Source organism: Schistosoma mansoni (genome assembly GCF_000237925.1).
Source record: "Schistosoma mansoni, WGS project CABG00000000 data, supercontig 0227, strain Puerto Rico, whole genome shotgun sequence".
Lineage (NCBI taxonomy): Eukaryota > Metazoa > Platyhelminthes > Trematoda > Strigeidida > Schistosomatidae > Schistosoma > Schistosoma mansoni.
Genome location: NW_017386093.1, coordinates 138,725 through 152,809, shown reverse-complemented (window position 1 = coordinate 152,809; position 14,085 = coordinate 138,725). Strand labels below are relative to the sequence as shown.

Below are 14,085 nucleotides of genomic sequence, written 5' to 3'. Positions count from 1 at the left end.
CATATTTAAAGACCTCTGGAGCCAATCCATCTGGCCCAGCTGCTCTTCCTCGTTTCAGATTAGTTATAGCCTTTTGAACTTCAGGTAGGGTCGGGGGACCTACTTCAATGTTCCATTCAGACTGTCTGGGAATAGTGGGTAGTTGTGCAGTAGCTGAAGGCCAGCTAAACCATTCTTTAAAGTGTTTCGCCCATCGTTCTAAACGTCTGGGCTGAGAGCAGATAAGGGTTCCGTCTTTTTCCGAGATTGTCTCACACTTGACTTAATTCCGGTCTGTGACCAGAACAACATATGAGTTATGCGGTATTACTTTTGAAGTCTGCATCTTATTTCCTTTACGGAAGTTGTGCTGACGGTCAGAAAGCTTTGATTTACTTTTATAACACACTTGAGCATGACCATATTTACCATACTCGTTTTTTAAAGTAGCAAACATTGGTAGAATGAGACTTACCACATCGCCAACAAGACGTTTTATGTTTCACTTGGTTTGGGATTTGCTGGGAGTACGAATCTTTATTTCCATTAAAAGATTTACGTAAAGCATTAACTCCCACGTGTTCACTGTCCTTTCTACGAGATTTGTGTCATGCATCAAATTAACCATTCTCTGACATTCTTCAGATGCTGATTGCAGACTGATATTAGGATGTTCGATTCTCGCTAGAATCCGTGTTCTTATATCTGCATCTGCTGAAGATTGTAATCCACAGACAAAAATAAGGCATTTGAACTGATCTGAGGACATTTCTTGTAAACAGAACCGCTCACATTCCTGGTTCACGATGCTTGCGTACGTTACGTAGTCGTCCTGTACTTTCTTTACTAGTTGAAGACACTGGTATCTAGTGTGGAGAATTGATGACCGGTTTCCAAATATACGTGTCAGACACTCAACTGTTTCTTTGAAGGTTATGTCGGCTGGCTTCTTTGGGAGGATAAAATTACAGAATTTTTCGTGGTCAGACACCGAGCTTTCGTAATAATAATCTCAATTTTTTACCTTTCGTCCCACTCTTTACATTCATTAATGAACAAATCCTTATGGCGTTTAAACCACGCCTCAAAAGTAACTCCACTTTCTGGATCAAATATAAATTCAGTTATTGAATTCGCAATAGAATCCGGAGTCGTAGTGGAATTATACACATTCGTTCTTGAGGATATTGACATATTTTTGACTAATAATTCGATAAGAGTATTTTGCTGTTGCAATAAGGTTTTCAGATCATATATATTCCTACTTTATACAACCAGTTCATCAGTGTAAACGTCTGAACACCGTCAATAAACATTGTGCAACAAATAGTGTGTCTCCCGCGTGCCAAGTCACCCGTCAGGACCCTATTTCTAAATATCTCTATTCCACATCCGCCATTTCTTTTATAGACTATTGTCACCTTCTTGGTCTTCGATCGACGCAGATGTTTCTGTTGGTTTTTTATTCGCAAGCTTTTCTCTATGCTCTGCGTTGAGTCCAAAAGTCAGCAATTAGCTTCTATATTTATATTTCAAACAGAAGTGATTAATGTACGAACACAATGGACAGTACCACACCATAAATTAAAAAACAACAACGGTACATAAACAGGCCAAAAGTAGGTGTAAGTAGTAGATTGGCAACAAATTAGAAGTAATAACTCGTATGACAGTAGTTTATGGTGTAGCCGAAAGCTTATGATAAACGGAATACATATACATAGTGATCTAGTTACTTGGTAATTATACTATAACAATAATCCATGAAATATATATATATATATTTTAATACAGATATGTGATACTTATCCACCCGTATTATATGTTCCAAGTATGGTATCAAAGAATATTTTGTATGGAAGTTCACGTTTTCGCAGTCGTGGCCGATTTCCTGTCTTAACTTACTTACATCCAAATGGGAAGGTTAGTTAGTCGTGTTTATTTGTTTGCTTCCTTCTTTGTGTTTTAAACAATATTTTCTTTGTTCGTCACAGTTATTCCCTCCTTATCTATATTTTCTTCGGGTCTTTCCTGTCATGAGAATTTATATTTAGTGTTGGGTCATGTATTCATTGATAACCTGTAGAGTTATGTAAGCCTACATATGACTCCACTGATTATTGTACAAAGTACTTGGTATAAGCCAAAAATCGTACGTTAAACCTCATTATCCGATGAAATCTGATATTTTAATGCCATTCATTTAAGCTGTTCAAGATAATAGATGTTAACTTGTTAAAAGTGATCAGTCCAAATAGTGTAACAGAATTTTTGATTGTGGAACTAATCTGTACTTAAATTTGAACTAAGTATATCTTTTTTCTTAACCGAGAGGCGTTTCTTCAAAGTTTCAAGTCTTATCGTGTATCGTAGTTGTTGTTGTTGTAGGCGTACACATTGCTTCTGGTGCCGCTGCTCTTTTAGAGGTTCTTTAATTAAGATGTTAAAGATTTCCAATGTTCCCCTGTTTTTAAAATTTTTCCAGATAATTTAAATTCTTGACGATAGCAATAACCACAAACTACTCAACTGAACAATTTTTTTTGATAAATTGTATGGTTCCATAGCAGTTATACTTCTGACCATTTATATGGACGTAAATATTCTTTTAAACAGCTCTACAATGATTCAGCGTCAAGTGATTTGTGGTCAAGGTGAATTTGTACGGTCTGTCACTATATTAATTTTTGTGTTAGAATGTGAGCATGGAAAGTGTATGCACTTGTAATATGAAGTAGTGGGGTTGAAATTGTGTAGAAAATAAATAGGGTCAAATGTGCTTGTTTAGATAAACAGTCCAGGTTGGATGATTTCGTGCGTTTCTGAAAAGTGTAAGACCTTTCGCTGTAAAGGTTACAGAAGGTTTAATCAGAGATATCGTGGTTGCTGGCAATATGCAGCGAGAAGAATGTACATTATCCAGATGTCGATTGACTGGGTTGCTAAGTTCTAACTGGCGATCACTCAATATTTATCGTCAGGAAGGACGAAGAAGTAAGAAACGGAAACGTGTTGAAGTACTTTGTGCTGAGAATTCTATATTGTACCAAAAATATAATATTGAATAAAGCTAATAATAATAATAATATTCGGGCCTTCTTTCCTATTGAGGGCGCAGGGATTTAACATTATGTGAAACGCTTTGGCTACTCGCCTCACTTTATAGTTGGAAAAGCCTCTCTTAATTATTTTGGTTTTTTTAATATCAGTTCGGTGATTATTGAAAATAGCATATACTGCTATTGCTGATTTAACTTGTAAACTTTTAAATTTTACAGGATTATTAGGTCTTTTTGTGTAATTTAAATGTTCCTCGACACGAGTTGAGATCTCACGGAAAGACTCTCTGCTATGTAGAACCCATCGGGCTCATATATGTAGATGAAACGTTTGTCATTATCAAAGAGCCTCAGAAAATTTTCCAAACACATAAACACGTTCCCAGGACACATCAAATTCACTTTCGAAAAGGAAGATGAACATAGTGAACTACCATTGTTAAACTGTTCAGTTGAAAAGAATTTTAATGGTAGTGTAAATCTAGCTATATACCGATAACTAACCCATTCAAATCGTCATAATTATTTTAACTCTAAACATCCATTCCGTGCGAAAATGCCTTTAGCCTTGAATCTACATTTGCTGAATGATTCGCCATCTTATCATGTACTTACCTTAATGTACTTATGTGGCATGATAAATCAAATTGGACGTACTATAAATTCTACCTTATCAACCAACAACATAAAATTTCTTTTTAAAAATCTAAACCCCCGTAATTATAAAATACACTTAATTGACTGACTGATGTACACAGCTTTGAGTTGTGTACTTTAGTTTCGTTTAGGGCTAGCAATACTACCCGGTTATCTCAACCGAAGTATGTTGGACGGATTTCGGACCTTGGATGTACGAGTAAAAAATCAAGTAAGGTACTTTAATCAATCGGTTCGCCGTTCCATCAAACTATATTAAACAGTCTGACTGTTCAGTTTTCACTTTTCTTATGAATGTATACAACCATATCTAGTCAGCTTTATGTCGAAGTAGTCAACCATTGGCTGGTTTTTCATCGAAATCAACCGAAGACCAGGTACTTTTAGAAGCTATACGTAATTCAAATCCCGATTCGAATATATTATATGTTGTTGATACGCGACCAGCAATCAATGCATTTACTAATCGTGCACAAGGCAAAGGTTATGAAGATACAAATGTTTATCGTAATGCTGTCATACAATTTTTTGATATAGAAAATATCCATGTTGTTCGTTCATCGTTAGAAAAATTATTAAAAGGTATGTACTGTTAAACACTTGTCTTGTATGTTGTCTTTGTATGACGTAATAACATCTGTTTCAATGTTGACATATTTCATCATATTGGGCTATAAACTGTTGCTGTGGTCACCGCCGATATATCCTGTGTTGTGCCAAAATGTTAGATAACTTAAAATTATCTGCTTCGTGCTGTTTCAATCCCACCAACTAGTCATGTGATCTAAAGCTGCATTCTTCCAAGTTTGCAGATATGCCTTACTAAAGAATGCTTATTAGTGATAGTAATAAACTTTAGTCATAGAAGGGTTTCAGTAGGCTTGTATTTATTATTCATTTTGTAATTGACTGTACTATTTTGCGTTTTTTGTATTGTATTCATGTTCTCAAAAAAGAAGACTTAATCATCAGGCTCAATTCTTGTTCAAGATATAAAACTTAACATGGATTTCCTTGTTGCCATCTTTATGACTTCAAACGTAAGGTTAAGACATTTTGAAACAAAGACAAAGCCTACTATTTTGAACCTCATTTCTCGGTATTACATGTTTTTTTCTTTCATGAGATCACTACAACATGACTATACATAATTGGAATAATTTTAATTGATAGCTTAACTCAGTAACTAAACACGATTTCGAAAACTTGATTTTGAGTGAAAGTATCCGGTTATTCAATGTTAAGTAAACGTTGTAGGAGCTGGAAGACCATTGATGATGATAGGAAGTAGCCGAAGTAGAAATCATTTAAGGTCGTTGGTTAGGGAAGTGGACAATTTTTACTACAGATTTTGATTCATGCTACTGCGTAGTCAAAACAAACCTTACTAAACAATCTACTCCGTTAAATTAATCGAAACAAACTATTTAGTAACGTTTTCTATGTGATTTGAGAATGATTGAAACTGCACGTGAGTGGTAATATTTTTCCTAAATAAAAATTAATTCTTCGTAGTCACAGGGATGACTTTAGTCTTCTGATCCTTCACGAACCAGTAAGAGTGGTGCGTAAAGCACCACTCTCTAACCGTCATACATAAATTGACTTAAAATCAAAGAGAACGACACATAGATTTTGGTGATATAACGAAACAAGAGATTGAAACGTTTGTGCTCTGAGCAACGAATTTCTAACTCTGACTTCAATTACAATCAACAAGACTGCTTCCTGTCCTCTTTTCTTCTCTGCCCACTCACTAGAAACGGTATTCAAAGCTTTGTTGACTGAGACCAAAAGAGACTAATCATTCAAATGCACTCATTTATATCCAAGCGTATATATACAGTATAAAAAAAATGTCCTTGGGAAGCGTCACAAAATAGCGTATTCAAAGAGGAAACAACCAATGACGTTTAAAGCCCTTCCAAGTGGGTAATACAACCTGAAGGTAAAAATGAGCGATTTTGAAGCGATAATGAGAAATTGAAATTTTAAAAATACAATACAACAAAGTGATTGTCTAACACTATAGTTTTCATTGATTGTTTAGCGAATGTCAATTTTTATGGTATAAATGAATTTGAATTGAACGTTCTCTCCAAATCTCTCATACACCAAGAAATCGGCCACAGGTCTCAAGAATTTAAATATTTATTAATTTATATAAACACGTAGAAGCTAGTACAACAAGACATCAAAAAATAGTATGCACCACATAAAGTATGAATAATATTGTAGGGAAAAGGAAGTACATTTGGAGAAAACGAAAAAAAGAAAATTGTTAATACTTACGGTATAATAGGTGAAACAGTTTAGTTTACAATAAAAATGAGACAATTCAGTTCGAGTAGTGTAGCTCACATTTAAGTATAAAAGGAAATTGCATCGTGATCGCCATTAGTTTCCGTTCTGTACCATGTTTAATAACCCCTCAAACCTTTGATCCGCATCATTTATCGGACCTCAACCAGGTAGTCATGATGGGTCGACGGAATGCGGTTCTGTAGAGCATTCTTTGACACCACGGTGACATGTCATAAAGTGACCACTTCTCTACCTTTTCTATTCCATCCTATCGTTGGCAAATATAACATCTAGGCCACTAAAGTCAATGTTTCAAGATTGTGACGCCAGACGAGTTGTCGTCACTGTGCCTGAATACACTACCTGTTATATCCTAGTGAAGACATGAATACGGGTAACTTCCGGAACCTATTAATGCACGATTATTCTATACATATTCTTATTGTTTAACTATTGAGTAATTAGATTGTGTATATCTATATTCATCTTATTATAAGCTTCATTTTGACCTATAAGTTATAATTATACGAATTACTGTCCCTAAATTATATTCAGTTTATTGATTATGGTCTCCCACGTTCACAGCCACATTTGGCTTGGTCCTGTTCAACATCTGCAGCTCGGAGAGACCGTGTTCATAAGGCGTTAAGGAATACCGCTTTTTTCGAATATTTACAATCCAAATGATCTTTTTTTTTAAAAAAACAAGAAATTCGTTGCGATTTCGTGCTAAAAATTCTGCGTTATCTAAATATGTGGTACCGAATAAAGCTTGCATTCTTATTGTTGTTTAGTTGGGAGAAAATAGTGATCGGTTGGTTTCCTAAACGTGCTGGTAGATAGTCTAACAAGTAATTGAGGTGTCAAATATATATATATATATATCTGCCCTCGTACTTGGTTGTTGGCTAGTGCACGTTTAGTGTGCTCTACTTATGCGGACAGATATAGGTAGTATGTAGTCGGAATTAGAAGATTAAAAGAGATGAGGAAGCAAAACAGATTGCAATCAGGATAACAACATAATTGAAAGAATGATGAAGTGTGTAAAGATAACTCAAGGATGATATGCAAATAAGGTATTTAATGTACAGTTTTAGTTTTCCCCACATACACACACACACACACATAGTAATCAAGTAAACCAATTGTCGTTTATCTGAGTTTTGTTGAGGCCTTGTAGAATAATGTTGGTTGAGGGATCAAGTCCACCTAGGGGAGTTGGAAAACCCTGATTCCAAACCAATGGTGCACATGGGCTCCAGTATCCTGAAGGAACGAATGGCGTATGAACCAACTGACCGACTACCATGGGACTGCATCTCCTCACGATGCTTCACTGTCTTGCGGGTTAGACCTTTAGGTCAAAGGCTCGGGGTGTGGCTCCCTAAGAAAACCACCTGCTTCGGTTTAGGCATCTGGGCAGTATCACAGCCATCACACAAATAAATGAAATGATGAGTTCTTCTGACAATCCTATTTACGCGCTTACTATATGCCAGACAGTTTACATTATTATTATTATTATTATTATTATTATTATCATTATTATTGTTATTATTATTATTATTATTATTATTTACCATATCGCTAATTCACTCTTTTTTATCCCCGATTTGTGTAACCTTACTTTTCAACTTATGCGGCAGCTCACCCATGGTGAAAACTCTGTTCTATCTAAATGATCTCTAGTCACTGTCTGGTCCAAAGTGAATGCTTCCACCGATTACGGGTACTGAAGCAATTTTTCTGAAACCACGTACGCCGTTCAAGCTGGCTTCCTTCAACGTTCGCACACTAACGCAGATCGGACAACAGATAGGGCTGGCTATGTCTTTAGAAAGTCTTAATGTTGATGTTTGTTGTCTATCCGAGACCTGTATTCAAGACTCTAGTGAAGTACTACAAATTTGCTCTCCATCTGTCGCTCCGAAATGCTTGTTTCACGTGAGTTTATCTGAGGACCTTATAGCATCTTCGTCTGATTTTCCCGACGTTGGTGTTGCACTAAGCGTTAGAGCTGAGGCAGCACTAATCGATTGGATTCCCATTAACAGTCGGTTATGTGCTGTTAGATTAGAAAGCTCTATCAAAGTGAGAAAAAATCGGCGTGAGAAACGGTGTCTTTTCGTCATCTCCGCCTATGCCCCGACAGATTGCAGCCCGGATGCAATCAAGGATGAATTCTACCACCAGTTAATTGTTCTTCTCCAGAAAGCGCGTTCGACAGATATTGTAGTATTAGCCGGAGACTTGAATGCTCAGGTCGGGCGTCTAGGCACAGAAGAGAGTCGTTTAGGTGGCCGATGGGGACTTGTTGGTCGTAGGTCAGATAACGGTGACCGTCCACTGCAACTGTGCGCAGACCATAACCTGTTTCTCGCTAGCATTAACTACCAGCACATTCATCGCCGGTGTGCCACCTGGCGTCCTCCCTCTGCACCTCAAACCTGGGCTCAGATTGATCACATCGCGACCAGTTACCACTGGCGTGGATGTGTACAAGACTTCCGTTCCTTTTGGAGTACCTATTTGGACTCTGATCATGCCATGGTCTGCGCAAATCTTACCTTACTTGTCAGTGACTAACAAATTGACCGTCATCAAAAGATTGATGTTAGTAAACTGGCTGCAACTTCTGTTGCAAGTAAGTATCAAACTGAGCTAGCTTCTACGCTAGATACTCTCCCACCGAAAAGTATGGATGAGCATTAGTTGCAATTGCACGACGCCATGGAAACGGCGAGCGAAATCGCTTGTGGTTTTGCGGAACATCTCGCTTAGAAGCACTGGGCTTCTTCGGGCTCCTTACAACTGATCGAAGCCCATCCGTCTACTCCGGGTGACCGTGAGTTTGGCCACAAACGAGGGCTGTTACGTAGTGAAATCGGGCAAAGCTTGCGTAACGACCGAGAAGCCTGGTGGTTAGAACGTGCCAATGAGTTAGAAGCAGCGGCTGAATCTGGCAACTGCAGAAACCTCTTTCAACTCATCCGATCCACTGGCAACAAGAAATCTGGTGTGAGCGAAACAATCTGTGAAGATGACGGGATGCCAATTACTAACATCCACCGACATTTCGGACGATGGGCAGGGTTTTTCGAAGGGCAGTTCAACTGGTCTGCTGCCTCGACAACGTCGACTGGACTGTCCTACCCTCCATGGCCTGTGACGACTGATCCACCTAACGAGGAGGACGTTCACAAGGAGCTCCAATTCTTGGAGCGCCACAAATCACCAGACCCAGATGACTAGTCTCCGGCCTTTTCCAAAGATGATGGTGACTTCCTGGTTAAGGAACTTTCTGAGTTGTTTGCAAAGGATTGGTAGTTAGAGTGTTCCAACATCATGAAATGAGTCGATAGTGGTCTCTATCTTTAGAAAAGGGTTACTGGCGCTTCTGTAACAACTATCGCGAGATAAGTCTACTACCGGTTGCGTCCAAACTATTGGCTTCTGTCATTCTTCGTAGGTTGTTTAAAACCTGAGAACGATTGACTCGCGAGTTTCATTCTGGTCGCGGATGCATTGATCACATCTTCACCCTCCGCCAAATGTTAGAACACCATCATAATTATCACAGGCCAGCAATCGTAGTGTTTCTTCATGTCAGGGCTGCCTTCGATTCGTTGGATAGGACTGTTCTCTGGGATTGTCTATTGAAGAGCGGTGTGCCTGAGAAGTTTATTAACATCTTAAAGGCCCTGTATACAAACAGATCAGGCAGAGTGAGGACATACAACTACCTTTGTCCATTGTTCCATTCACGCAGTGGGGTTAGACAGGGTTGACCAATCTCACTATTCCTCTTCAACTTTGGCATCGACGACATCCTGGAAACAGCTCTGATGGACGTAAGTAATGGCGGTGTGGATCTGTTGCCTGGAGAAAGACTTCTCGACCTTGAGTATGTGGATGATATTGTCTTACTGTGCGATGATACCCAAGCCATGCAATCCGCACTTAATCAGTTGGCAATCAGTGTCCGTAGGTATGGTATGTGCTTTGCACCTTCAAAGTGTAAAGTACTCCTACAAGACTGGCAGGATTCCAATCCTGTACTCACCCTGGTTGGTGAGCAGATTGAAGTAGTTAAGAAGTTCGTGTATCTAGGTAGCTACATAAGTGCTGGTGGTGGCGTGAGTGATGAGATTGATGCACGTATAATGAAAGCCAGAGCGGCTTATACTAATCTGGGCCATCTCTGGCGCCTTCGTGATGTTAGTCTGGCTATATAAGGTCGGACCTAGAACGCGTCAGTGAGAGTAGTTTTGATCTATGTTTTTGAAACTTGGCCTCTCCGAGTTGAGGATGTTAGACGACTCTGTGTTCGATCATCGTTGTCTCCGAAGGATTGCTGACATCCAGTGTCAACATCATGTTAGTAATGCAGAGGTTCGGCATCGTGTGTTCGGGCGCAGAGATGACAATTCAACTGGTGTCACTATCTTGAAAATATCGACTTCGGTGGCTTGGACATGTTCCACGAATATCGTTCCAGAGAATTCCACGTCGTGCATTATTTGCTGACGCCGGGACTGGTTGGAAAAAGTGGAGAGGTGGTCAGTGTTTGACGTGGTGTCGTGGTATGAAAGAAAGTTGTACAAGACTGGCTTCTGTTGGTCATTCACGACTCCCTGGTCGGGGTCCTAGAGATGGTGCAACACAGCGGTCAGATACGTTATCAGATATGACTCAGAATAGAAGCCAGTGGCGATCCTGCTGTTACGTTATTTTACTTTCTACATGAAGAGTGGTTCTAACTTTCTTAATTGAAAGAGTCTTCTGGTTGTATATTTCAGTTTTCCCCCATCGTTACTCTTTTCTTCTTTCTCATCCTATTTTTTCCTTTTATATATACTCATCTTCCTCCTTTCACCTCCCATTTTATTGTTTTGTGTGGCGTATATGTATCTGGTGCCCCTTTGTAACAATATGTATGTGTTTAAATAAATAAATAATAAAATCAAGTATAAAGCACGTGAGTCCTATACGCAGATAAATCCTTCACTGTTCTACCTAGGCAACTTAGTTTTTCAGTAGTGTAAAGGAGAAATACAAGCGCTAGTTCACTTACCATTCTGATTTCTTATATTTGTTTTCAATGTAGTATGCCGTAATCCAACGATTAATTTGGAACAATTTACTTCTGGTTTGAATAAATCTGGTTGGTTGAAACATTTACATGCTATATTAGAAGCAGCCCATTTTGTCGCCAAACGATTAGATGAAGGAAATTCTGTACTTGTACATTGTTCCGATGGATGGGATCGTACTGCTCAAGTTTGTGCCTTAGCTCAAATTATATTAGATCCATATTATAGAACGTTTCTAGGGTTGCAAGTGAGTTAAAAACTAATGGATATTTAAATACGTAGAGATTGTTTGACCTGTATTGTACAAATAACTTGACTATCAAAAAGGAAGTTAAATCTATAAGATACCACACAAAATTATCCTACAACACGTAATTCCGGTATCTTGAAAAAGTCAGAATCATCAACAACGTGAAACATGTTCATGCTGATTATGTGTATTGATGAGGAAAGTTTTTTTGTTTGAAGTATTCGTTTGCTGTCTCAGTTCATTTTATGGTAGTGTATTTAAGAGTTAATGACGTACACTATATAGCGAATTATCAAACTGAAAGTAATGATAATTGTATTAAGCTTTCTTAACATATGAAGTTAGAAGATATACGTAAGTTTCTAGTATATATCCTTCTAGACATTTTTGAAGCACCTATTGAGTACATTGAAATTGTCAGTTGAGTCACGTCCGGAGTTGTAGGTAAGGTAGGGTGGGGTGCTAGGTGGCTATAAATAATCAATCGACGGGACTGTAGATTTTCATAGATCGGTCATTTGGTTAGCATGTGTAACGCATGTTCTAACCACAGTACCTACTCCAACATCTTATGCTGAATAGCATAGCAAACCACGAACAGTCAGGCAAAATAAGACTGAATCTTAACCGTTTCTTGGTAAAAAATACTGTTACACCCCTACAGTAAGACTTCTTTGTCGGACGTCGAGGTTGCTGCTTTTAGTCTCGTCACCCCCACTCCCCAAAAAAATTTTCCTGTCATGGCCAGGTCCTCAGAGAATCAGTGCCCTAGCCTATATATATATATATATGATATTGAGAAATCATGGGACGACATGGACTAGGAGAAGGAAACAATAAATGGTGAGAGATTCGCGAACCTATGTGCCTTCAATAAACTAGTCATAGGCCGCATCATATTCCCACATAAATGCATACACAGAGCCACATGAATTTTACCGTATCGCACCACATAGAAGCAAATAGACCATATCTACATTTATAAAATGTTCAGAAGGACGATGGAAGACGTGAGAACCAGGAGAAAAGCTGATATAGCCTCTGATCATCACTTGCTGGTCGCCAAGTTATACCTGAAACTCAAGAAGCACTGGACAGCATCACAAAAGTTTAATACAGCCGTTCTTTGTGTTACTGACAGACTCAGCGAATTCAAGATAATCCTCAGCAATAGGTTCCAGGCCTTCCACGACCTATTCAGTAAAGAGGGAACTACCATGGAAAACAACTGAAAGGGGATCAAAGAGGCAATCACTTCAACATGTCAGGAGGTTCTGGGCCTCAAAAATCACCACCACAAGGAAAGAATCACTGTTGATACAGTGAATAAGATTGAAGAAAGGAGGAACAAGAAGACAGCAATCATTATCAGCAAAAGAAGAACAGGGAAAGCCAAGTCACAAGCTGAATACACAGAGGTAAACATGTGAGTGAAGAGGACTGACAAACGTAAATATATCGAAGATCTAGCAATAACGGCCAAAAAGTCTGCAAGAGGAAGTGTATATGACACACATTGATGATAGCACCCGACTGCGTCACAAGGCAAGCCCTCACTTGGAATTTCCAAAGCCAAAGGAGAATAGGAAGACCAAATAATACATTACGCTGAGAAATGGAGATAGACATGAGAAGAATGAACAACAAATGGATAGAACTAGAAAGGAAGGCCCAGGACAGTGTGGTTTGGAGAATGCTGGCCATTGACCTATGCTTCATTAGGAGTAACAGGCGTAAGTCAGTATATATATATATATATATATATATATATATATATAACTTTATCTTGTTAGGCTTTGATTGAAAAAGACTGGATACAATTCGGTTACAAATTCACTGAACGATGTGGCTTAGTGTCAGGTGCTGATCCACGTGAAATCTCCCCAATATTTACACAGTTTCTTGATTGTTTACGACATTTGCTAGAAATCTGTCCAACTAAATTTGAATATAATATCAAATTATTACAGTATTTACATGATCAAATTTATTCAGCCGTTTTTGGAACATTTATTGGATGTAGTGAAAAAGAAAGAATCCATTTAAGGTTAGTTGTTTTGTCTCCAATTTTTAAAACTCATTCACCATGTTCAGATTTGTGTACCCCCAAATGCCCTGGTACGGCCGAGAGTGGGGAGAGTCTGCTCTCCCTCTCGAAATGCTCTCATATGGCCGCGCGAATATATAGCCTCTGTCAGGGAAGTCCTACTCACTGCCTTCTCGTAGCGGGGGTGTTGTTCACAAAAGTGAGAGGACGAAAAGCGAATGTCCGGCCCTTTAACCGGGTTGGTGGACACGGAAAGTCCACCTAGGGGAGTTGGAAAACCCTGATTCCAAACCAATGGTGCACATGGGCTCCAGTATCCTGATGGAACGAATGGCGTATGAACCAACTGTTGGTCACCGGCTACCATGGGTCTGCATCTCCTCACGATTCTCCACTGCCTTGTGGATCAGACCTTTAGGTCGAAGGCTCCGGGTGTGGCTCCCTAAGAAAACCACCTGCTTCAGTCTGGGCACCAGGGCAGTATCACAGCCCTCACACAAATCGAATGAGATTTGTGAGGCGCATATTTATCTGGTGCTTCCTTGTACCAATATTTATGTGTTTAAATAAATAAATAAATAATAAATAAGTTTTGTGTACTTAACTTCAAATCCAATCGCATGTGTCTGGGGCTGGCGATACTATTCTCATCTGGTAGCCTGAACTGGAACAGGATGAGATGGAAGTCTAAAG

At 38.9% G+C, this 14,085-nt stretch overlaps 1 protein-coding gene across 1 annotated transcript in view; it reads left to right on the top strand.

The window, feature by feature from the left end:
- The window catches only part of Smp_180520 (myotubularin-related protein), a gene marked incomplete at its 5' end in the record, with an annotated part of 52,588 nt that overhangs the window by 18,512 nt on the left and 19,991 nt on the right, over nucleotides 1-14,085 (top strand). The window contains 4 exons of the mRNA XM_018792660.1: nucleotides 1,774-1,906; nucleotides 4,014-4,277; nucleotides 11,110-11,342; nucleotides 13,139-13,392. Coding sequence (XP_018644492.1) covers nucleotides 1,774-1,906; nucleotides 4,014-4,277; nucleotides 11,110-11,342; nucleotides 13,139-13,392 — 884 coding nt within the window. The remainder of the gene's footprint in view (nucleotides 1-1,773; nucleotides 1,907-4,013; nucleotides 4,278-11,109; nucleotides 11,343-13,138; nucleotides 13,393-14,085) is intronic.